Source organism: Corvus hawaiiensis, chromosome 4, assembly GCF_020740725.1.
Source record: "Corvus hawaiiensis isolate bCorHaw1 chromosome 4, bCorHaw1.pri.cur, whole genome shotgun sequence".
NCBI classification, from domain to species: Eukaryota; Metazoa; Chordata; class Aves; order Passeriformes; family Corvidae; genus Corvus; species Corvus hawaiiensis.
Window position 1 is genome coordinate 41,191,120 of NC_063216.1, and position 25,008 is coordinate 41,216,127.

The 25,008-nt window shown below is 37.9% G+C and overlaps 1 protein-coding gene across 10 annotated transcripts in view; it reads right to left on the bottom strand.

Annotated features, from left to right (window-relative positions):
- NAV3 (neuron navigator 3) overlaps window positions 1–25,008 on the bottom strand; it is a 531,757-nt gene that overhangs the window by 121,486 nt on the left and 385,263 nt on the right. For 7 of the 10 annotated variants that reach the window (XM_048300218.1, XM_048300219.1, XM_048300214.1 and 4 more), the window contains 4 exons: window positions 20,572–20,640; window positions 17,721–17,860; window positions 9,185–10,223; window positions 1,133–1,248 (listed from right to left, as the gene is read on the bottom strand). In XM_048300218.1, the coding sequence (XP_048156175.1) occupies window positions 1,133–1,248; window positions 9,185–10,223; window positions 17,721–17,860; window positions 20,572–20,640 (1,364 nt within the window). Of the gene's footprint in view, window positions 1–1,132; window positions 1,249–9,184; window positions 10,224–16,636; window positions 16,734–17,720; window positions 17,861–20,571; window positions 20,641–25,008 lie in introns of those variants that run through there. The other 3 variants (XM_048300215.1, XM_048300217.1, XM_048300223.1) reach the window with 3 other exon arrangements.

Below are 25,008 nucleotides of genomic sequence, written 5' to 3' on the forward strand. Positions count from 1 at the left end.
ATTTATCACAGAAGCTGGCTGTGCAAATAAAGGATGTTAGAAAACTTCCAAAGGGGCTGAGACAAACCAGGACAAAACCTTTTTCAGTATGAGTCAGTTAAATGTCAAGACAGTCCCCATAAAGCTTGGGCATCTGATTTCCCTTCTGGCAGAGAGATAATTTTAGACTGATGTGTCAAATTAGTGCTTTAAGTGAGTTATATCCTGTGTGAGAAGAACCACATGACTCATTACAAATCCATTTAAATGTTAAAAGTTTGGAGCAAAAGGGCAAAACTATAGGTAAAACCAGTGGGATAGGATATCACCTTTTGTAAAATTGTAAGAGTAAGGATGCTAATGAAAACCAAAACAAGACAACAGCAAAAATAAATCCTGAGACTCCCAAGTAACAGCTCTTGCAAAGAGTCCCTTTGGAACAACTTGTACACAACCTTGCAGTGCAGTTTAGTCTTGCTGAGATGGTGGCACACTTTGCTTTTTGCATCCATAGGCAGTCATGGCCAGATCCTGTGCTGATGTAACTCAGCATGGCTCTTTTGACTTCAAAGGAATTATTCCAATACGAGTAAAATAGCCCATCCCTTCACCATTGTAACCTAGTAAGGACTTTAATCCATGTTTGCAAGGAATTCCAGAACACAACCTTTAGCAGCTTAGCTCTAGCAGCAGCTTACAAGTCAGGTACAATAGTAAGGACTTGCTTGTTTTCTCAATACAGATTCATTTATAAAAGCAACATATATCTTATGTAACTTATATCTCAGTTCTGATGTTATGATTTAATTTGATGTTATTAAATGAGAGTGTTAAACATTCTGAAGTTGACTTTCCACTGCTCCTCTTGGAACATTCAGTATGATTAAATAAAATAACAATTACATGAAACCCTGTCTTGTGAAAGCACAGTTTCTGAAAAATGACAAAGAGGGTATTTTAACAGAAGGAACCAGTTCAAATAGATAACCATGGATTTGAAGCACTAAATATGCATGACCTAAATTTTCTGTGTATTTAATATCACTCATGATTAGAGGTCAGAAGTATTATTTCAACCCATCACAAAGCTCCTGGTAAGAAACAGATGTAAATAAAGAAGTTCACAGTCTTCTCCTGACTTACTGTTACTCACCAGATATCTCCTCTAGGCACTGTTTGGCAGTCTTACTAAATGACAAATCCATTTTAGTAGGACTGGTACAGGAGTCAGCAGGTGGTAAAGAGGTACTGTCATTTTCTGAGAGAGTTCTGAAATCAAGCAAAAAGATAGATTATTATTATCTATCATTCATGTATTCATAGAAAAAAGTACTACTTGCAGCTCCATCTAGAATCATACCACTATAGGGTGAAAATATCATTTTTGTCACATTCTTATTATGCTAGTGTAAGTCCAGCTACACAAATGTACAAGCAACTAGGGTTTCTCTCTCTCTCTCTGCAGGAACAACTTGTAGCTGTGAAATTTGAAGCCATTTTTTCCCCCACTTATTTTTTTGCAGGATTTGTCAACCAGATCTAGTCAGAATCCATTTACATTGGTTAAGTCACATCCCTGCACATACATAAAGGAAATAAAAGCTTGTAATTGATGAAATATTAAGTGAGAAAGGCCATGTGGGAAAAAGCTTATGCAAGGCTGGATGGAAATATGGCCCAGATATTTAAATCTGTGTGCAGCTTGTTTTGATAATGCCCCTTATATAACTCCAGGGAATGGGATAATACAAGTTTTTCTACTAACTTTCTGACAAATAGCTCTTATTTTCTTTGAGGGTATCTTTCTTTGAATATCAATGATAAATTATAATGGGAATGCTTTGTTGAGTAGAGTTACTTTCTGTTGTATGAAGGTAAATAGCAAGAAATACATGAGCACATTGATTAAAATAAAAAATACCTCACACGCTTATTGCCTCTTCTTAAGGAACAGCTGTAGTATGTAGTTTACACTGGAACTACTGAACTATGATGTCATCAAATATCAGCATGTACCACCATGTGTATACAGTAAAAGAATACATCTAAAGATGTATTTTTTTGAAATAAAATTTTAAAAGATCTTCACTTAGAGCTTAAGTTCTTCCAGGTTTCCTGACATGAATAGCAGTCCCTTCTCTGATTTATTAAAAGACTGGTAAATATTTATATCCTAGTTTTAAAATGGGACATTTATAGTTCAATTTTCAAAATTTACCATAGAGTGTTTCCAATGACTAACTAAACTGAAAACAGAAACATTTAACTGTGCAATGAATCTGTATTTTATAAATAAAACTCATAAAAACAGTTACTTATCTCTCAAAATAATTTTATAGCAACTTATTTTATGAAATAAATTTCCAGTTAATATTTTCTTTAAAGTTACTTACTAAATAGATTTTTTCAGTAATTCATGACAGTAGATGAGGAAACAGATATCTGCACAAAGATAGCACAAGTCCTGACATGGTGGCATCCATTCATTAGAACCATTCAACTCAGAAATAGAAATACAAATTATGCCTGATCAGATGCATTGCCTTTCTTATCAAGTTTTGTACTTTTGAGATGCTGGAAACAGACAACTGCTCTATAAAAACTATTTTTGGTACTTGTCTGTCACACACACTGGAAACACAAGCTCGGCACATACTGCAAGGTTAACCATGTCCTGCCAACCTTGAATGTAGTTTTACATTTGATGCTTGAGAGAAGAGTCTCAAGTAAAAAAAAGCTCACTCTATCCTTCTGCAGTGAACACACTCTGAAATTCCACAGTCCTGCTTGCTTTCCCAAAGGGCTTTAAATCTTCAAAATTTTAATTGTCTGAGGAAATAACAGAAATCTTATGGAGGACTATGGATTTCACAGCAACCTAAGTTCTGCTTACTTGAGAAAACTGGTTATTTGTTCTGGTACAGATGGACTAGAAAGCACCAGCCCTTGGGCAGCTGTGATGGAGATACACCAAGGAGGGAGCAGGGAGCAGGTCTCTCACAAGCTCTTTTTCCAGAAGGTCTCCAGGGGCTTGCTGGCTGCCAGCACTTCCACACCAGACCAGCCTTTTCATGCATGATGGCCAAGGCTCTGATTACCTCTGGAGTCAAGCTTAGCCCAGAGGCACTGAGAATGGTGAAAGATTAGCCTAGGGATGAAAGACTTCCAAGTAAAATCGTGTATGATTTTGGGGGTCTTGGGGAACAAGGAGGCCCAGGTGCACACTGGGTACCTAAAACTTCAAGTTGTGTTGCTGTGGGCCTGTTATGGGTTGTGACATTCGACCAAGCATATAAATGCCTCTTATAATTTTTGAAAAACGGGAAATGAAATTGTGAGGTTCAACTTCTCCTATACTTTCGGCTTTAACAGCCTTTCTGTGGGACATATTAATCCTGTGAACGAGTCAAGTGATCTCTGCAGGAGTACAGCACAGATTAAGCTCAAAGAAAGTAAACAGAAAATTAAGTGATCTTCTCATTAACCTTGCACACTGGCCTTAATGAATGATCCTCTATCCTCTACCTATTCACAACCCAGTGCCTTAAAAATAATTAAATTCTTGCATCTCTCTTGATATCAAGAAAAGGGAAAAGAATTTCAGTTTAGTTAAAGCCAGCCCAGTGATATTTCTTCCAGTGCAGTGCATCTACAGTGAAGGTTAATTTAGGAAACCTTCATGAAAACAAGACAATCTGTTTCTATTTTAATCATGGCAATCAGAGAATATATTTATCCCCAACTCACTGAGTTACATGCTACCTATTTGTAAGAGTATCAAACTCACTTAATGGGACAAATCCTTCTTTCAATCAGACCTGCACAAGCTCATTCATTCTGATTAAAATGAGCCTGTACAGGGTAATTAAGAACAGAATTTGAAACACTACTTAATAAGTGGTCTCTAACGCAGTCAGTCATTTCCTGTCTCTAACAAAATAGCCAACCTTAGATAAACAGAGATAACATCAAAGATTTGTTTGCTTTTAAGTTGACATTCCAAAAGATATCAGATGAATATGATGGCATTTTTCCAACATCTCTTTGAGATGCAGCTGTCTTGAATGTGTATCACTGTCAGTGTAACAGACTGGCAGGACCACGTCTGCAATATGAGCAGTTCAATTACCCATGTTCAAGAATTGTGAGTTAAATTGGGAACAGATGCAAGGAAGGGCTACTGGGATGCTCATGGGGAAGAAGAAACCCTTCTTAAAAAAAACCAGAAAACAAAACCAGAAAGAGTTGATTTGGTCTAGCCTCACAAAAGAGAAGGAAGGGAATGGGATTATTGCCTCACATATTTAAAAAGAGCAATCAAAGAGAGGGAAAACACCTTTTTAAGTCAAAGGACAATATCAATAAAGTAATAAATGGATGCAACATTATCATGTAGGACGCAAACAATTTCTAAAAATGTTATGAGTGAGTTTCTGCAGGAACCTTCCCATTGTAGTAGTGGGTTTTAACCAGTTTAAATTTAGTTGGTTTATGAAAGGGTTTGTAGGGCTGCCAGTTACAGAAGCCTGAACAGAATATTTCTTTTCGTCTTTTATGCTGCATTTTACTGTTTAGTCAAAGGAATAAAGCCACACTGTCTGTACAGCAATTTAAAAGAATAACTTCAGACCATAAACAGAACGCAGATGATTTATCAAGCTAATCTTTTAACTCAGCATTAATCAAATATGTGTTTACAATGATTTCTTCACTTATTATGCTTCTTCCCATCTCTTAAACTAAAACCTCTACAATGGAAACTTTTCTTGCACAATTACTTGAAAATCAATCATGGAAAAATGGGAGGATTTTTCTAAAGACCATGTATTTGTTACAAGTAAAACTGGTGAGTGACAATGTTTAGCACTACCTACAACTGCAAAACTTTGGTAGTGATTGTTGCTTTATTTTCACAGCAGCAATGTAAATAACCGGAATCAATAAAGCACTGCAGTATGACTCTGAGTCCTCACTTTATTGAAGAAAGTATGTTTAGCAGCATAATCTATTATTAACAAACACAATTAACTGACGGAATATTTTTTACTGTAAACTTAGTTTCAGCTCCACAATCAGTGACACAGAAGTAGCTTCTGGTCATTAAACTGGATAAATGTGGCTTCAAGGAACCCTGCACATGCTATGTTTGCAGGATCCTTGAAGAGTAGTATATATTTTTTTTCCCTAAGCCTGTATGAAGACATCCTGAACAGGCATCTGGAGCTGCATTTCACTGTGATTCCAGAGATACAACCAGATTATATCCTCCTTCCTATCTGTCACTGCTCTGAAGCTCCTGCACACCCTTGAAGCTATGGCCTAGTAAAAGAATTGTGTTAATCACCACGTAATAAAGGAGTTGGGAGGAAAATTTTACTACCCAGTAACATGCTTATTTATTACACTGATATTTCCTTTTTCTGCCCTATCTATTGAATACTTTAGTCCTTACAGAATCATTAAGTAATTTAGATCAGAAAGATGTTCTAGTTGCCATCTGGTCCAATGACTTTCTTAAAGCAGGCCTGGTTACATTAAGTTGCTCAGAGCCTTGATTTGCTGGATCTTGGACATGCCCAAGGACAGAGATTCCACCTTGCTCCACAGCCTGCACTAAGTATTTCACCAACCTCAAGGTAAAACCATATTTTTCTAACTTTCAACGAGCACCTCCCTGCTGTAACTTGCATCTGTTACCTCTTATCCTCTCACCCTGCATTTCAGAGAAGAGCCTGGCAACATCTTACCTACACCAACCTATTAGGTAGATGAAGGTACCAGTTTCTTACTCTGCAGGGACAAAAGAAGTGCCAAATTGGTGTTTGTAGTCCAGCATTAACACTACAATAATATCTCTGCAAGACTGCAATTCAGACACTGTTGAAACTTCTCCCAGATGTTGTTATCATCAAACTAAAATTCAGATGGAAAATGGAAATTTAAGCAATGCAGAACATAGAAGTGCAGCTCAGGATGATGAGTGGTCAGCTAATTCTCTGCAGCAATTTCTATACTTTCAGCATTTAAGGCAGTAAGCAATTCCTGAGCACTACAGCCCCTGGGATTTGAGAGCTTCAGATTCTATATTTGAGCCATGGAAAAGAGACCTACTAAGCTCTCACACTGGTTACTGGAGGAGTCAGTAAAATAAAGCTGAAGTGCAGTACATGCATCCAGTTATAACCCAATGTTCTCCTGAAATTCAGAAGGATTTCTTGTTTTGTTTTCATCAATGTACCTTTCTCCTCCCATTTTCACTGTAGCCTACTAGGTACTAAACTTCTGGGTTACTCTTCTCCATTTGAAATTTAAGCACTACTAGGAACACAGCTAAATTCTAAGGCTAATTTCAATACAAGTTTAAGGGACTCAGGAAAATGGCACAATTTCCATCCTCCTACAATTCTGTCTAAGTAGAAGAACGTGTAATTTTAAGCAGTGGCTGGTGTACTTTAAACAATTATATGGTCTCTTATGCCTTCCTACTGTATCTCTCTTATCAAGCTTTCTGGCAAATAAATTACATCTACTTCAATCATGTATCAGTTGGACCCTGCGGTCAACTTCAGAGGGGACACATACGGGACTGTAAATAATATATTCACAGCCACATTTGAAAATAAATGATCACTTTCTGGCAGAATGGAAGAATTTAAATTATACCCATTTAGATTATCTCAAATGCAACTCTGACTGTTGCTGTTAATCTTTGAAGAGAAGTAATAATCCCATAAGAATTTTGATGTCAGGTGTTTAAGAGGAATAAAAATACAACGTGATATCAGATGGGGCAAAGGACCAAGACTGCAAAGCTGAGTAGCGCAATATGCCACTTGAGAACCTCCCAGTAAAACAGTATTTTCTATCTACTGTCCATTAATAAAAATATAGACTTCTTGAAAACATGGTTGTTAATAACTCTTTCAGGTTTGCATTACTTACTTAAAGAAAATACATGGCAATCTCAAAAAAACCTCCTTGGAATACTTCCTTTTCCTTACAAATCTTCCTTTTCCTCAAATCTATCCTTTTGGTTAACAAAAAAATATTTCAAAATATGTGGTATCTGCAGGTATCAGCAGCAAATCAGAGAAAGCACCAGCTTACTTATGCTTGTGCTAGCAGTCTAAATAGATGACACAAGTATATTACAAGATTCTGAGGAACTCTGGATAAAAAACACTGTATATTTACTAAATTTTGTTGACTTTTTTTACAAGGACTGCAGTACAAACTCACAGAGCCTAGATATTCCTTGTAGCTGGCAAAAAACCCTGTTAGTCTAAATGGTAATCATTGTTTACTAGCTCATATACAACTCTTACAAAGCACACCTGAATATTCTGTGTATTAATTGTGGTAACTGCTTTGAAAACAATTATGTTGAAGAACAAAAAATGTAAATACAGTACCCCAGCTCTTGCTCATTTCCACTTACCATATATCCATAGAAATAAATATGCCAACTTTGAAAATTTGGATATTTTATCCTTGGTTATATTTATATTTTTCTGTGAAATCATTGTGTGGTATTACAAAGCCCTCGAGATTTTTGAGAAATTTAGTTACTGTGTATTTTTGAGTTAGATTCTGCACAGAGTTAGAGAGATACATACTGAAGCAACCTGATCAAAGTCAGTCTTTACTCTGGGTTTGTGGCATTTTTTGAGATCAGACACTGGCTCTGAGAATTTTATTTTCATGTGAGATTTAACTTCAAATGCGGTCTCCTTTGCTGTTTGTTTGAAGCAAAGAGACAATTATTAGTAACGAATTTTACTGGAAGATGCATACTTCTATCACCCTTTAAAATTCAGAATACAGTTTGCTTCAAGACGAAGCTTAAAACAACACTAAGACATCTCTATCACGCAATGAAATGGCATCAATATGTAGTAAAATAGCCATTAAAGAGCACACACATCTGAAGGCAAAGCATAGCTCCTTTTTCTCTCTCCTTATATATGCACCCTAACACATATGCAGGCTGTCCCGTGTACCACACTACATATCCTCTGTATCACTGAGGTTATTCCAGATAGTCACATGCATATTAAGTGCATCCACTGATACATCTAATTGAAGCTCAAGAGGCTTCGCTGCATATTAGAATAAGTATAACCCATACTGAGCCTTTTCTTCCTCCCATATGATTTCCTGAACTTATCAGTCATCCAAATTGGTTTTGAAGCTATGTTTAGTTGTGTGTAATGATATATGTACTTCCTCAGAGCCTACTTCATCACCTCTTTAATCTTTAGCCAAGATTATCGAGAGTACTACTCACTAACAAAAACTGGCAGTGTATTTTGCTTAGTAATGTATTTGTCATTTTATCAGATGTTAAATTTACCCACAACTGTAGCTAAAGCCCTCCAACAGCTCTGACATCTGACATCTGAAAACATTATTCAAATCACCGTCAATCTTTCTACACTTTTTCTATCTTCTGAGTTGTACAACAATGAAATCTCCCAGCTTCTCCTCAACTGCTCTATCATATAACAAAATAAATTCAGAGAAATGTTGATACATTTAACTGTTCATTCTTTTCCAGAGCCTTGGCCATCTGAAGACTTACTATTGCCTGTAAAAATTAACTGCCTCCAGGAAGTTGATTTACACCTAACTCATGTAGAAAACTAAACAGGAAAAGAACTGGAAACACCAACATTTTCTGTCTACACAAACTGTTGAAATATTTTTGAATACTTGTAAAAGTTTGTGTATGGTTTTTCTTCAGCTATCCACCAGTACTGCTACACATTCTGAAAACAACAAGAGTTTATTTTATGATCTTTTAGGAGAACGGTGAGTTCTAAGCAAATATTATCTAATATCAGCAAATAGATGTTGAGGTTCTTAGAATGCAAACAAGAATATTCACACTAGAAACCTGACTCAGCCGTGACCTTTCAAAAGCAGCACAAAGAATGTACCATGTGATCTGTATTTCTAATCAAAACACCCTGAATTTAAAATGGCAAATATTTGCAGTGGATTGCTTTTGTACAAGGTAAAGACTCAGAGCTCTTGTACAAAATTGTTCATACAGTAATATTTATTAAAAAATAATATTAGGAAAACATTGGCATGATGCTGTGACAGAAACTGGTGGATAACAGCGTGATCCGCCATTACTTTATCCCTTTTAGCTCTCTTTCCTAAATAGTAGCACAAACCCAATTTTCCTCCATGATCTTACCTATAAATGAAAGGAGCTACCGTGGCAGTGTTGGGGTGGCTGTATTGCTGTTGCTGAGGAAGCTGGACTACACCATTTCCTGTGCCCTGGCCACTGCCTGCAGCCATCGAGGCTGACAGAGCTGCAGAAGATCCTGGGGTGAGAGCAGCACTTGGTTCTTTCCCTTCAGAAGAAGCAAGACCAGAGGAAGGAGAAGCCTTCTCACTAAGCTGAGATTTTGGTGTTGATTGGGACTGGTTTCCTTTTGTAGTCCTCAGTTTTTCAACCTCCTTACTCCCTGTGCATGCGGAGGAAGTGCTCTGTTTTGCTGTTGGCACCTTTGATCCAGGTTTTGGGATCCCACTAGAAGATGATACTAAATTTTCTTTCTTGGCTGCTGTTGTCTTGCTTCCCTTTGGGATTAAGCTTGCAATTTTTGAGCTCTTCTTTGTAGATGATTCAGTGACCTGATCCTTCTCTTCCTTGACTGCTTTCTCAGTGCAAACTTTGTTTTTGTCCCTGTTCTTTTCCTCTTTGTCCTTTGGCTGTAGCAAAGACTTTTTATTGCTGAGATTTTTGCTGCCAGCTTTCGGAGGGGTTAACTTCGGTGATACTTTGGGACTGCTACTTGTGGAGCCGCCGCCGTTCACCCCACCACTTAAGACATCCATTTCACCACACTCTGAAAAGTTGTCATCCTCTCTCCCACTGTCACTGGGTCCTGAGCTCAGTGACAAAGGAGGTCTCAGAGCAGTCCTAGCATTAACCAGCTTGAATTTTTCCAGCATAGATTTTTGACCAGAAGAAGGGGGCTTAACGCCTTCAGAAGGGGGTGGCTTGAGCCTGTCTGAAGTTGGAGTAGGGGAGGTTGCGGGACTGGGCTGCTTCACAGACAGCATGGTAGAGGTCGCACTGTGTTTGACATTCATGGATTTGCTGCGCCAAGGCTTGCTGGCACTTGGAGAGGGTATGGCAGAGACCGGCTGCTGCCCGGTGCTGGTGGGATGCTGCACATTTCCATTCATGCCTGCAGAGGGGTGAGGGCCTTTTGGTGAATCTGCTTAAAAAACAGAAAAAAACCATAATGGTATAGTTACTCTCCCATCACCTGCTTGAAGGTGATGTCCTACTCCCCTGGCATTTAAGACACGCTTACATGTGATCTATAATAAACATAATTTATATGTGCATAGAACATGAAGGATGCCAACAGAAAACACCTATCTTTCCTCCTGTGGAAGGAGGGCTTTGGTGGATCGATGCCGCGTTTTTTTCCACAGGGTCCCTCGTGGAGACGCTTAGGCAGCACTCTGCCAGCACCCATGCGTGCACACCACCTCACCTTCGCAGGTGGTTGCGAACAGCCGCTCACACACACACAGTCTGTGCACGAACCGGAGACAAAGTAGTGACAGGGGTCCAACACACTCAAAGGAAGCAGGGACAAAGAACCAAGAACAAAACCTGAGTGTGGTTTTCTCTCTAAGGGTCCCAAGGCCGGGCACAGCATCAGAAGCCAATGGTCTGAGCGCTAGGGGGCAGAGGCAAGGGTGAGTGATGTAACAGGGGCCAATGGGAGAAGGGATGGGAGGGGGGAGAGAGTCAGTAACCTGTGGAATCTTGGTAAAGGGAGAACTTTATAGCACAGAGGTTTACTGAGAGACCACTTTCAAAGCAACGTGGGGAGTGTAAAGTGGACTTTGCCACCGCAACATCCTCCATTATGATGGTGTGGTTTAATACTTCCACAAGCCCAAGAAAGCCTCAGAAACACCTTCATTACATCAATTTCATTATAAAAATCAAACCTTCCAGTTTAAGATTTTACTTTTAATATGTAATGAAGAAATTCTTCCAATCACCTGTTGATAACAAAACACTGAGACATAGAAGAAAAAAAGAATGCTGCAATTCTGGCAGAAAACCAAAACTGGACAAAGATGGGTTTGATGTTTAGTGCTAGAAAACCAAGGTTTTGGGGAAAAGGAGGAGGACTGAGTAATACTGAAATTAAATGGATAAAATCAATATTCATAAAAGCAAAAAAGACAGGTGACTATACATTTTTTAGTTTTAAGTACTGTTAACAATATTTAGCAGCTCACTTCAGGAACTTTTCCCAGTACACCTTCATAGGTGGGAAAAAAATTTACCAACAATTTCACTGGTGTCAGTACTTGAAAGTTATAGTGATATATCATCTGCACGGGTACAGCAATGATAGCTGGTTTGGGTCTGAACTCAGGTAGGTACAGAAGGCTCTGGCACATTCAGTACATTTATGTCACCCAGGACTTCAGTGAATCTTCAGAATGAATGAGAACAAGGCTCCCTCTGCAATAATCAAACGATGCCAGTAAATAGGTGTGATTTTCGTCATCTAGCCTTATTAAGCAAAACAAACCAATGCATGAAAGGGTTAAGATCTTCTGTATGAAGTTCAGATTCCCAAGACATATCTGAGTGTATAAACACCATCACTCCCGGAGCACCAGAGAAATGGAGTGGTAATGGCAATCAAATCATGTGGTACATAGCTATTTCAGCAGCTGATGTATTTTCTTTTAGTGGCGCTATCTTGTCTTGCTATTCAGCATTGAGACTGTCAATGATTTAGATGTAAGCCTGCCTATAGTATACTGAATTCTGTACTACAAAAAGCCCATGAAACATGCAGTGCAAATACAGTTTGTGTAATGACAAAAGGAGTGCTTGATGCCTGGCATACACACATAGTATATCATACCTTGGGGCTCCCCTGTCTGAATCAGATCTTAGAACGCTGAGGACATTTGTCCCTTCAGCACAGAGTATGAAATTATGCATCATTTCCATTTTTGCAGTCTCAGTCCTAAACCTCAAGTAAAGATTCAACTACCCATCTGGAAGTCTGAAGGCTGCTAATGCATTCAAGAAAGGCAGAATTTTGAGAATACTGAAAGGGAACCTGGTTTTCCTTTAACAAGAGAATGCAAACATAGCAAAATTTACTGCTCTGGATAGCATTAAGAAGTTCTAGTTCAAAAATATAAAAAAAAAAAATCTGAGCAAAAATAACATGACAACATGTAACATTTTTACTTGTTTAACCCTATTAACAACTAGTTCCATTAAGCCAATCACCTCCACCTTTATAGATGCTATATAATTCCATCTGCCCAGGGTTTTTTGTGTACTCCTCAGCCTGGTATGCAAATGCCACAGTGCTACATGGGCAAAAAAGGTTGATGAAGGGACTGGAGCATCTTTCTTACAAGAATAGACTGGGAGAGTTGGGCCTGTTCAGCCTCCAGAAGAGACGACTGGGAGGGGACCTCATCAATGTATACAAGTATCTGGAAGGAGGGTATCAAGTCAGGCTTTCCTCAGTGGTGCCAGCAATTGGACAAGACACAACAGGCAGACCCTGATGCATGCAAAGTTCCACCCAAATATGTGGAAGAACTTCTTTACTGTGTGGGTGACTGAGCACTGGAACAGACTGCCCAGAGAGGCTATGAAGTCTCCCTCACTCGAGATATTCAAAAACCATCTGGATGCAACCATGTTCAATGTGTTGTGAGATGACCCTGCTTGAGCAGGGGGGTTGCACCAGATGACCCACTGTGGTCCCTTCCAACCTGACCCATTCTGTCATTCTGTAAATGAGCTCATTCCTCCTTCACAAAAGGTTTCAAGCAGCTCTACCGAGTCCTGTTCTAAGCAAGAAAACATTCACTGGTGAGGCTTGCTTCAGAGTATTTTTTGTGACAGGTGAAGTTACAGAATATTCCCCAGGCTCCAGGTTGCAGCACAGAGCACCTTTGGTGGGCAGCTGCATAGCTGATCCCTTGGGACCAAGGCAGGAATTATGGCTGGGCCCCTGCTCTTGTCTAGTGAGCCTCAGATGCTGTAAGAAAGCCTGGGGCCAACCACAGCTGTTGGAAATTACTGCAGCCCTCAGGCTTTCTTAATTTATACCAGGAATCAGCCACAGGGCTGATAGCTCAGAAGTGGGTGTGCACTTGCACACATCTTGTCTTGCATTAAGCTAGCCCTAAATACACAGGAGGATTGGGATCTTAAGCTAAACCAGTAATTTTGCAGAAGAACAATTCACCATAAGAATATGCAATGCTAATGCAGAGTACATGTAACAATTTGTGAACAGTGGGATGCCACTACATTCTGTTTTATTAGTTTTGTTACATATTTATGGCTTCAGGCTATTAGTTTAACTACAAAAAAAAAAAAAAAAACAAAAAAAAAACCCAAACAAAAAAACCAAGAAGTGTTCTGATTAAAAAGAAGAATGCCTGCCTTGCCATATTTCCAGCTGTATAATACTAAACTCATTAAGGGGAAAAATGTAAAAAGAAGAGTATTTACTGTTTCATCAACAGCTTGTTCTGCTACATATATAGCAAAAAAATACAGGTTCCCGGACCCACTGGTATTTGTTTGATCCCTATGTCACAAACCATAAACAGCAACAAAAAATTACAGAGAACTTTAGCTTGCCATTAATCTTCAATTAAAAGGGCATCCTTAATGTTTCTGCAAGGAATGTGAACTGCATGCTCTCAAGAAATATTGACAACCTGTCTGTATGTTTAAAAATACGGAATTAAAAGATCTATTTCCCCCTCACTTCCAGTACAAATGAATTACTTGAAGCTGCACACAATTAACTGCTTTCTGCATGTTCAGTTGGGCTTGGCTTTAGCTGTTCATTACATGAAACCTGTCCCCACCTTGTGGTGATTTTGAGACAGAGTGAACCCAACCTATGACAAGGATTTCTTATTTCTGTAAACTAAATTTTACAAGAAGTCAGTCTTCTATTTCAGGCTTAACCCCTTATTCCTGAGATGCACAGTCAGCTTCTGGTGAAAACGGTTTTGCATTCTGCTTGAGAACTCAGTGCTTCAGAGCTCAACCTCCACTGTAAAAGCACAGCAGAAACATCCCCAGGTGATCAGTGCAAAAAGGGAAATCCTACCAGAACCCAGCAAGACCACGATGATCAAATGGACATTTTCAAATCCACTTTTCATAGGCTGTTGAACAAATAGACATGTGAAGAGTTGAACTTGGGCCCAGTACATAATCAACCTCCTTTGTCTTCTGCGGCCTTTACTGTGTGCTGTGCTGCTGGAGAAGACAACCTCTGTAACAACAGCTCCTCCACTGCAGCAAAGTTAGGTATAATAATCTAAATATTCAGGCAGGCAGATCATCCACTTTTAGTCACTCACAATAAAAAAGGTTAGTAGAAAATGGAAAAGTTGCAAGGGGTTGCTATAAGGATATTTGAAGGAATGGGAGGTCTATCTAGTGAAATTAAAAGAATTCCGCTTATTCAACTCTCCCTTTCTAGCTTTCCGTGAGAATGTAGCTACCCCTTAGCAGCACAAGAGGACACCTGGAAAAATAGTGGCATCAAAACAAACATACACCAACTAATTATAGATGTACATACTGGCCAGAGATGAGCAACAATTTGCATCATCACACAATAGAGTTCCAGGGCAGAGTTTCTCAGAGTTAGTATGGGCAAAATAACGAAATACTGTTAAAACTGAGTTTGGAGAAAACACAAACACCATTTTATTTATCATTAAATTATATTGAAAAGGTGACAATAAAACCCCATGACATAGAGACCTTTACCAGTGCTCAAATACACTGTTTCTCAGATCTAAGGGCTAAAGATTTGTTTTAAAAATGTGGCATGAATTAGAACATTATATCTTTGCTGTACTCAAAATGTGCTGCTTTTCCACCACCTAATAGCAATCTGAATAATAACTTCATTTAAATAGTTTAATTTTCCTAGTTTTATTTCTATCTTTATGTTATTAAGTCAGAGGCAGATAAATCTGACGTCTGAAAAGCAGGCATGTTCTTTGAAATCGAGCAGTGAGCTGCAAAGTCCAGCAAAAATAAAAAACAATTTCACTAAAGCTCCACAAACAAGTTTCAGCTAATGGCTTGTTTAATGTTTTGGTGCATTCTGTGTTTCTGACTTAACCAGAACTATACACAATTGTCACTATACACCTGTGTCACACAATGGACCGCGTCAGTCGGTGGAAACTGGGCTCTGCTTTGCAAAGAGCAAACCTGCATTTGCTCAGGGGAGCCAGGTTTCTGACTGTGTTGAACTACTCCCTAAGCAACGTTCAAAGGAGATCATATCAAAGAAAGACTAAATAATGGAATACTAAATAAGAGACTGATTTCACATCTTCTTTGGGATGACCTTCAGGTCTCCTTTAACTCTGTGACTACATATCCATTCCCCACTGTGACTGAGTGACCGTGTTATGCAGGAATGGATTACAAGTACTACCTATAACTGGATTTAAAAAAAAATCTTATACTGTATATGTTTTCTGAGGTCTCCTTATAGCACATACAAGAAGGTGTACAACAGAGAAAAATGTAACAACAGTGGTCTGACCTTGAAGAGGTTTGGAGGTCCCAACATCTAACAGCTATTTACCTAGCACAAGTAATTTTTTTGTCTCAGAAATTAGGGCATATGGACTGTGCATCTATTAAAAAAAAAGCTGTTAAAGTTATCTTGCTCCAAGCATCTGCATCAGAAACAAAAATTGACATATAAGGTCTATTACTTGTGCTGCACTGTAAGGAAAAATCAGTTTGTTACTGTATGATGACACTATTTTTTAAAAAGAGAGGGTTTATATTATTGCTATAGTAAGGGTTGAAGTTTGTTTCTAAACAAATTCTTCAAAAATCTCAGGTTACAGAACATCCTAAAATACTTTTAAAAATATCAAAAAAGTACCTGGAAATCTCATTTTAATATTCAAAAATTAGTCACTATAATGACTAAATTTAAAATATAGCAAGGTACAGTTGATTTTCTCTTTAGGCAAAGTAGCAGCACAGTGTACTCAAACACAGGCTCTTGTGTTCTTTTAGGATATTATGAAAGATTATCACTTTGCTATCCTTGCACTTACAAAAGTAATTTTCTCTAATTTTCTGCTTTATACCTTAAAACAAACTTGTATTTATCTTTGATTATCATGCAAATTAATGTTTTTTCATGCATTCTGCTGTTTTGATAGGAAAAAAAAATAACAGATGGAAACATCTCAAATACAGTAGTCTGTAGATATGCAACATTACATCTTATATTTTCTGTAAAATTAATTGACTTTACAAAAAAAGCCACCCCCTTATCCTCTTGCAAGTGATGACTTCACTAAAAACCTCATCAAGGTTCTCATTCTCTGCTGTAAAGAAATGGGGAAGTAAAGAAATACATCATGCAAAAAGTCACATAAATGTACAACGCAATGCAAACCTTAGCAGTCAAAAGACAGTTTCCAAGTAATGAGCTAAGAATATCAGTATCTACAAGCACGTCTCACCTTGAATCATTTCATTCTCACATATTTCAGTAACAAACATGTCAACATTATGAAGCAATTCTAAAACCTAAACTGCTGTACATACCTTCACTCAAGCAGCCACATCTACTTCACTATTGTATTTGTGAACTATACAGTGTGTGCTCAGTTTTCACTCTGATCTCTTTCTAGTTTTAGCCTGGATGTCTTGAAACAAACAAGTCCTTGGTAAAATAAAACCCACTATAGAACTATGTGAAACATTCAATCCTGATAGTAAAAATAAAGAAATAACTATTGAAAGGATGGTTTTATATCTTCAGATACAGCTAGGGGCAAAGCGTGTTCATCAGAATTTTGTAAAAAAAATCTGGATAGCTGCCTGTTGCTTGGATGAAGAACATTCACTGCATACTTGTTCCTCCCACAGACCCCAAGGATGCAACCGGGTACTATGTATATTGTATCATTTTCAACTGGATTCTAACCCAGAGATATGAATAAAATGCTGTTCATTACACAAAGGGAGAAAGAAGGGGAGGAAGGGGATAGATTAGTTACACAACTCAGAAAGCTGCATTTTTGCATTATTCTTTTTGAGATAAAGCCTGAAGAGGCACATTTTCCGGAAAAAGAGAGTCAGGGTGAGAGAAACAAAAGGACCCAGGGTACTCAGTTCATTGTCGCAATGGCTGCTCCAAATCCCTGCAAAATTTCATTTCACTTGACTTAATTTTCAATACTTTGTTCAGTATTATACACACACTAGGTAAGATTCTGAAAGAATAGATACATGTAACATTCTGGTGCAAATATAATATTATGATTCTTCTCCATTAGAGGCTAAGATGCAAAGTCCCCTGAAAATGATGGCAGTATTCCTTTGGGTAAGAGTAGATTTGAATTTGGAATAAGATTATAGGCATCCAATATGGATTAACTTTTACTTTGTAAAAGTCACCCTGTGATACTTCCATCAAAGATGAATACAATATAATTATGATGTCTTGAAAGTGTTCACATCTGAACTTAAATCCCAACTGAACCACAAGTCCTAATTCAGACCCCAATTTCCATAGGTCTTCATTACCAAGTCTAAATACTATATTCACTTCTTTGACCCTTGTGGATGTTTTTTTTACCCTTCTTGTGTGTTATGAAGAGTAAACTTAGTAACCTTAATCCCTTACCTTTTTCATTTCCATTTGCATATTGTGGAGGCTTGTTTTTGTCAATGCTGTTAAAGCTCTGACTTCTCCGATTTAAATTGGAAGCTCCCTGGACCTTGGTACTGCTGCCTGCAGCTGGCACCCTTGAGGGTCCTGGAAGCCTGGAATGGTGAAAAAATTTAGTGAGAAATCAGTGAGAAATCAGTTCATTTTATGAAATGAAGCATATAGTGGAGACAGTATGCAAATATCAGATCACAGTTTTAGACCAATTAAACCCAATGAATCGTAAGCAACAACGAGCAGGAAGATTCAAATTAGTTAGACTCCACAAATGAAAATAAAAGCTTATCTTTACGCACACAAAAGGGAAAAAGATACTTTCTAGAGTCACAAGACATATAAGAAGATGCTTTGCATTTGCCGTTAACATTGCTAAAACAGATTCACCCTAACAAATATTAAAGTGCAATATCAATCTTTATTAAAATCTGTCACTTTTGAAGAGCAAGTATTAAAAAGATCGATTAGAAAGCACAGCAATACATAGTTGAGAAATATTTTGTATCTCTAATAAATGTTTCACAGCTGTGTTTAGCATAAAAGCTGTCTTTTTAGTTATCTTCTTCAGTTATTTTTCAGAAGGCTATTGCCTAAAATACTTCCACCTTACTATTTTAAATGGAAAATATTGAAAATACTTATTTTTATCTAGATGATACAGATGCATTTATACCTTTCAGATGGAAGTACATAATGTAGACTATACAGCACATTTCTTAGTATCTGCTGCCACCATCTGAACCTTACTGTGTGGCTATGCTAAGGAAAAAAATGTAGATTCTTGTTTCTGGCATGTGTAAGCCTGCATCTTTTTAAATCTCTTTTATGCTGTAAAATACCTTAATTACATGCTTACTTCAAACTTTCCGAAGCACCTTTGTGGGCACCCCCAATCCTTTCCAGTTCTGTTATTTCTTAGACAAAATTAACTGTTCAAATCAGTCATAGACTTTGGCCATAGGAGAAGAGCATCTCTATTCTGTTTCTTGCTTATTGGAATGATTTGAATAATGGCAGTGCAAATTATACCAGAGTTATCAAATTCTGTTAGTTTCACTTTATTATGAAAGAGCAGCATCAGAAGGAAGGAACAAAATCACATTACAAAGAAGTAAAAAACAGTTGATTTCTTCCAAAGTTTTTTTTGTTTGTTTAATATACTGGCATAACAGAAATGTTCAAATAATTTTATTTTCATTTGCAAACATATGTAAACAGATCCATATTCTCTTTCTTTACCAGTTTAAACCTCAGAGAACTAATCCACTAATTATTTTTATGTCTCATTCTGGCCGCCAGCCTGCGCTGCTAGTCTCTGCGCCGAGCCCAGAGCAGACTGTCTCTGCTCTGCAGCTGTACGCATGCTAACCTTTACCGTGACCCATGAATTCGAGTGATCTTCTGTTCCCTGAAGAACGCACTCAAACAAACTTAAAAATCCATTTTCTCCTTCTCATTACCCTAATTTGACAGGCAGTAAGAGCCCTGAGATCATTTGTCAGAGGTAATGACAAAAACAATGAAAAGGCATGTGCAACACTAGAAACTCATCTGTTCTGTTAAAATACAAAATAGTTCTGCATATATTCTGCATGCCAGAATTCAAGAACTTGCCACAATGAGCACATTATGCATGAGGTCATTTTCTCTACACACTTTCCAGTTTACTTCATTTGCTGACTTTTTTAATTGAATTCAGGTTTTAAATTGCTCTTGCAGAATCATGTTAAGCAGCTAAGGAAATGCAAAGAAGAGTATAACAAATAAGGGACAAGTCACATACCTCTGAACAGGCTTCGGAAACACTGCCACAGATTTAAAGTATTAGACAATAAGACTGTTAACCTTGACATGTTGAATGTGGACAAGACAGGAGCATCAGCAATAAGGAAAACAAAGACCTATAAATGCAGGTGCGAAGCAACCGGACCGTGGTGTAGCTCCTTTCAAGCTATCACCAGCAACTCGCATTGTGTTAGTGTTCCGTACTGAGAAACGCAATCTTTATTGTAGATGATGCAATTTAGAGTTCATTGGTCTCACCAATGAACTGTACAGCAAAGGTATAATTAATGAACATGTTGATTATTCCCCCCCACACCCCAAAAAAAAAAAAAAAAAAAAAAAGAAAGCTAGAAAAAAGAGTAAGCTTTAGACCTCAGCTTCTTTTTTCTACAATCTGGCTTGTAGATTTTAGTGCTCATGGAAATGACAGACTAAAAATACTGACAAAATCTGAAACAAGTCAGCTCCTACACACAGCTCTGTCAAATTCACTGCTAAAACAAAGCCTCTCATTCATGGGGACTGTGTGCAGGCTACTCTTGATGGAGCAGAAGTCTTGGAAGTCATTCTTTTTTTCTGCTCTATTTTGCTTCTGCATTAACTCAACTCTGTGAACCCAAACTTTCAGGTTGGTTTGTTATATTTGCAAAACATCTAGTGGGAACTGAGGTGGACTCCCAAACTTCTTTTCACTCATGACTAAAGTCAGGAATTGAGCCAGAAAGAACAGAGCACTAAAATCACCAACTAATCCTTCACATCCAATATTTTACATGCAGAATACAAAGATGCAGGATACATAACAACCAGAAATATTGCTAATATATGGTACAAATCAGCCAACTGGCCAAAAGCCAATTAATACAAGGCTTTTCTGTGGCAAAGCTCACCATCGCAAAGCTTGCACACATAAAAAATTTACACATTGTTTAGTGTCTGCTTAAGTCCAAAGGATAAAATATCAATGGGCATATACTTGCTTGAGTATCACTAACAAGCAATAAATTAGAGGTATTTAACTGACCTAGAAGCCTTTTTTTGACTGGTTGCAATTCCACTGTGATTAGACTGAGTTGCATATCTGGCTGTGAGACTGTATGAGAAGAAACAGAGAAATTGAATTAAAGAATTTCTTTGAATATGTATAGAAAGAATACACTTACCAGCAAACTATGAGTTAATGAATGCAAATCGAACATGGATAGAAAACACAAATTAACTGGCAACAATATGAAACAATGTAAACATGCATATTTTTATGAGAGATGCAATGAACAGATTATGAAACAATGGATACTGTTATAAAATGTCTCATTTGCTAGAAATTATCTTATGAATAGAAAAAGCGAGCAAATTTCCACTGAATTCCTGAAGTATAGCTCAATTCACACAGAATTTACTTTAAAACATTGTGCCCTTTTTTTTTCCCCCCATGAAAAGCACTAAGCACAAATACACACCTACTGGTCTCCCCAGCAACCTGACTGTATTCACAGTAGGGCTGTTAGGAACAGATCTGCTATACCAAATTCAACGTGGATTCAGAAAAATTCCTGTTAAAGCAAGGTGACTCTCCTGACAGTAGAGCTATATGGAAGAAGCACCCTGTCACAAATTTTTTTACTGTTACAGCACAGGTCACATATGTGGTGACCCAGGCAATGTATCAAGAGGCTGCATTAAGAAAGCCCTGGCATGTGCTTAAACTCACTGCGAAATTCCACAGGAAAATGCACCTTTGTCTATTAAGGCATCCACGTAGCATTTCTGCAACAGAAGACATGCTATAGTATAGGGCTAAAAACTGTGTGTTCCTTTTGACACCCAGCAACCTGGCATTACTAGACAGCAAATTATTTCCTCTAATCTTTTAGACATTTGCATAGGGGATATGTAAAATATATGGCCAAGGTACAGCTTTCTGATAGGTAATTTCAGTTTCCATAAACAGGTGCATCCTTTGGGATCCACACAGTCCAAAGCTGTAGACAGGTGCCTAAGCCAGGTGCAATCACAACATCAAACTCCTTGAATTATTAAGGAAGTCATGGACAACTGAGTAAGCAGAAACTCTGATAGTCACAGATTTCTTTTGTTTCTCAAAGTTCTGAATCTTCCAGAAATTCTTCTGAGTAGCAGCAGAAACCACAGGGCTCTAGTCCCAGCTTTACAGACTGGCACCACATATTCAAAGCACCTGCTGGTGTTGAGTCTACCAGAACGGTGTTAAGCAATTTCTGCCAGTCCACTGAAGCAGCCAGCATGAGTGTAAACCAGATGGGAGAAGCTGTCAGGTAAGAAAAGTCTTCCCTTTCTTAGCACTGCAGTGCTGAAAAGGGGCAAGAAGAAAGCATAAGCCAAGGGACAACGTGAGACTGGAATGGGATGTGGGATTATTGCTACTTTAACAAATTAAACCCCAACAAAGGGTTCAGAGCTGCCTCTGTTCCTGCCAATTAAAAATGGCACATTTGCACATGATGAATATAAAAAGAAGGAGAGTACTTCAGTGTTTAATGGGCAAAAAGGAATCATTCAATATGTAAAAGCAGCATTCAATTCTCTGACATATATCTTCAGAGTAATGCTGACAAATTGCTTTTTTATATGACCATAGCTTCTGTGGATATTATAATTACTTATAATAATATCAAAAAAATTTTATAATAATTTCACTTTATGTATTTTTATCTATCTAGTTTTAAGTGCATTGTATTATATTTCACTTGCAGCTATATGTCTTAATAATGTCTGGACTTACAATGCAAATGTGACATAGGTTGTTTTACTGAATTTGCTACATTTGTGCCTGGCATAATAGTCCATCTTTTGAGATGAGATCTTTCTCTCATCTTCTTTTTCCAACATACTTAAAATGAAGGAATCTACAAATGAATAGCTGGTTATCTGAGTTGACTAAAATAAGACATTTGTGAGAAAATTTGCATGTCAGATAAAACCTTAGTGCATTTATGCTGTAAAAGGTGGAATGATACACAGTACAATCAACACAGAAAATAAGATGGGAAAGCAGAGTGAATAGGATGCAGAGCCTTAGTGTATCACAGCATTTCTACCTCAAACAACACATTCCAGAGTAAACGGAAAGATCAGAACCCTTAATCTCAGTGTTGATAAGCTAGCCCACAGACTTTAAATAGCAATTAATACATAAATACCTATCTGATAATGCTTGCTAGAATGCTTTCCTTCTTTGCCTGTTAGTTGAGACTCCACCCACCAGCAAATTCATGAAACATCAGCCTATAGACTGCTTTCAAACTTTCCAGACAGGCTTGAAAGGCATTGATGAAAGTATCAATGTCAGTAATACACGATTTGTAAAGCATGATTTCCACTGTGACTGAATAAATTTATTTTCCAAAGTAATGTGACAAAAGAAAGGCAAAAAGATAATTTAAAGCAGATGCATCAAGTTCCTAATGACTTTAGGTTTTCCTTCTCAATTAACTCTGGATGTCCTGGGCCCATGAAAGCTTTGCATGGATGCATTTCCCAGTTGCTGGCCTCACTTTTCCAGATGTGAACTGCAACACTGTTGCAGACTAGACTTCAGTCTAGCCGTTCTTCTAAATGTATAAACAAATATTTACCTACTGCCCTCTGTCCTGCCAGATAATTGTCTGTGGGTAGTATCTGTCAGTCAGGAAAAATAAACCTGTTTCACTTAAAACAGTTATTTTTAATGCTTACAAATCCACACCATGATATTGTACGTACGTGTCTTCAATAAAGCAGTAAATGGATTTGAACAGATCAGACAGTATCATTTTAATGCTACAGCATTCGGGATGAGGAAGGTTTTACTTGTCAGAGGGCTGGAAAAGGGGATTTTGAAAGCCTCTGGTTCTCAGCAGTCTGCTACCAGAACCCTTTCCACTGTCAGGATACTCATATCGGCAATCATCTACACCATGTACAGAGGACCACGCATCATGCTTAGTTCTCCTCTTCCAAATAACACACAGCAGAAGTGAAATAAATCCTGTCCAAAACAGGTAAAATGGCATATAGACATCTGATACCAAATCCCTAGAAATAATCTGAACTCTGTCTTCCAGGTGGAAGTCATCAATATTTTGTCTTACAAACCAGGGAAACACTAGTCAACACAGCAGATATGAAATGGTGACAACTGGGAAATTTCTTTTGCTGTGAGAAAATGGAATAAACATCCTTAGACTGTCCAGAAAGGCAATCTAGCACAGAGGTAGCTGAGGTAGCATTGAGAAGAAAGGACAGTGATGTTGCTGACCCCGAGGTGCTGATGGAGAACACCTGTATGAACGTCTGTATTGTGCTGACTGGTTGCAGGAACCAGGACTCTGCACAGTGCCACATGGCTGTGCAGCACAGTCAGCTGCATTGGGGACCTATCCACCATGTTCCATCAGGATGGGGAACTGATAGAGGTCATTCATTTGCAGGGAGGACACAGTTACAAAATGGTCCTACAAGGTGTTGAGGAAACTAGGAAATCAATATAAGCTACAATACAAAATGACTTTATGTGGCACTTAGGGACAGGTTTTAGTAGTGGACTTGGTGGCACTGGTCCTAGCAATTGGACTTCATGAACTTACAGGTCTTTTCCAACCTAAATCATTCTATGATTCTACGAAGAAGGAAGGCAACAGATTGTTTGACAATGGATTAAACTACCAGAAAGTCTGTCTTGTTGCCATACAGTATGTCAGAAAAAAAGCAGGTCCTTGAAAGTGGGTTAACACATAAAGCTGAAGGATGAAGCTTTGATAAACCTGAACAGAACATGAATCAAGCTAAAAATATTTTAACCTCCTTCTTCAAAAAGTAACCCATGCAGTGACACCCTGAATATCATCTACTTTTTATTAAGTCTTCCAAAGGATCAAAAGGTTCATGTTACATCACACTGTCATTTTCCTATAATGTTAAGAGTCACATGGTGGTTCTAAAATGCCAGCTATGCACTATGTTAAAATTAGAAAAAGGCAAAGGGGTTTGTAGTATACAATCAAACTCTTTCTTCCTTACTAGCATACTTGAATTTTAATATGCTGTTGATCTTATAAAGTACATTTAATCTCTAGTGTGAATGCACTCCAGAGCTGTTCAAGACTTTTATATTAGAATGATTCTCTGAAAAAAGACTAGTTTAAAAAGAATGCTTTTTCAATGTAAACTTTTCCCCAAAAGGTCTCAGTTGCACTGTGCACCATTTTTTTCTTTTTTATTGTATTTTATTTTTTTTAATAAGCTACTTGGAAGCTCATCATCCTACCGGTTGAAAAGCACAAGAGATAATATTCTAAGGTCTACCTGTCCAAATTCCAAGTGTGCCTGGAAAGATGCCACAGGAAACAAAAGTTTCCAGGCTTCCCACCATATAAAACAGTTTGGGCAGGTAGAAGATCCCTGATTCCCCAAATATATAGGCAAGGAACACTGAGGAAGAAAC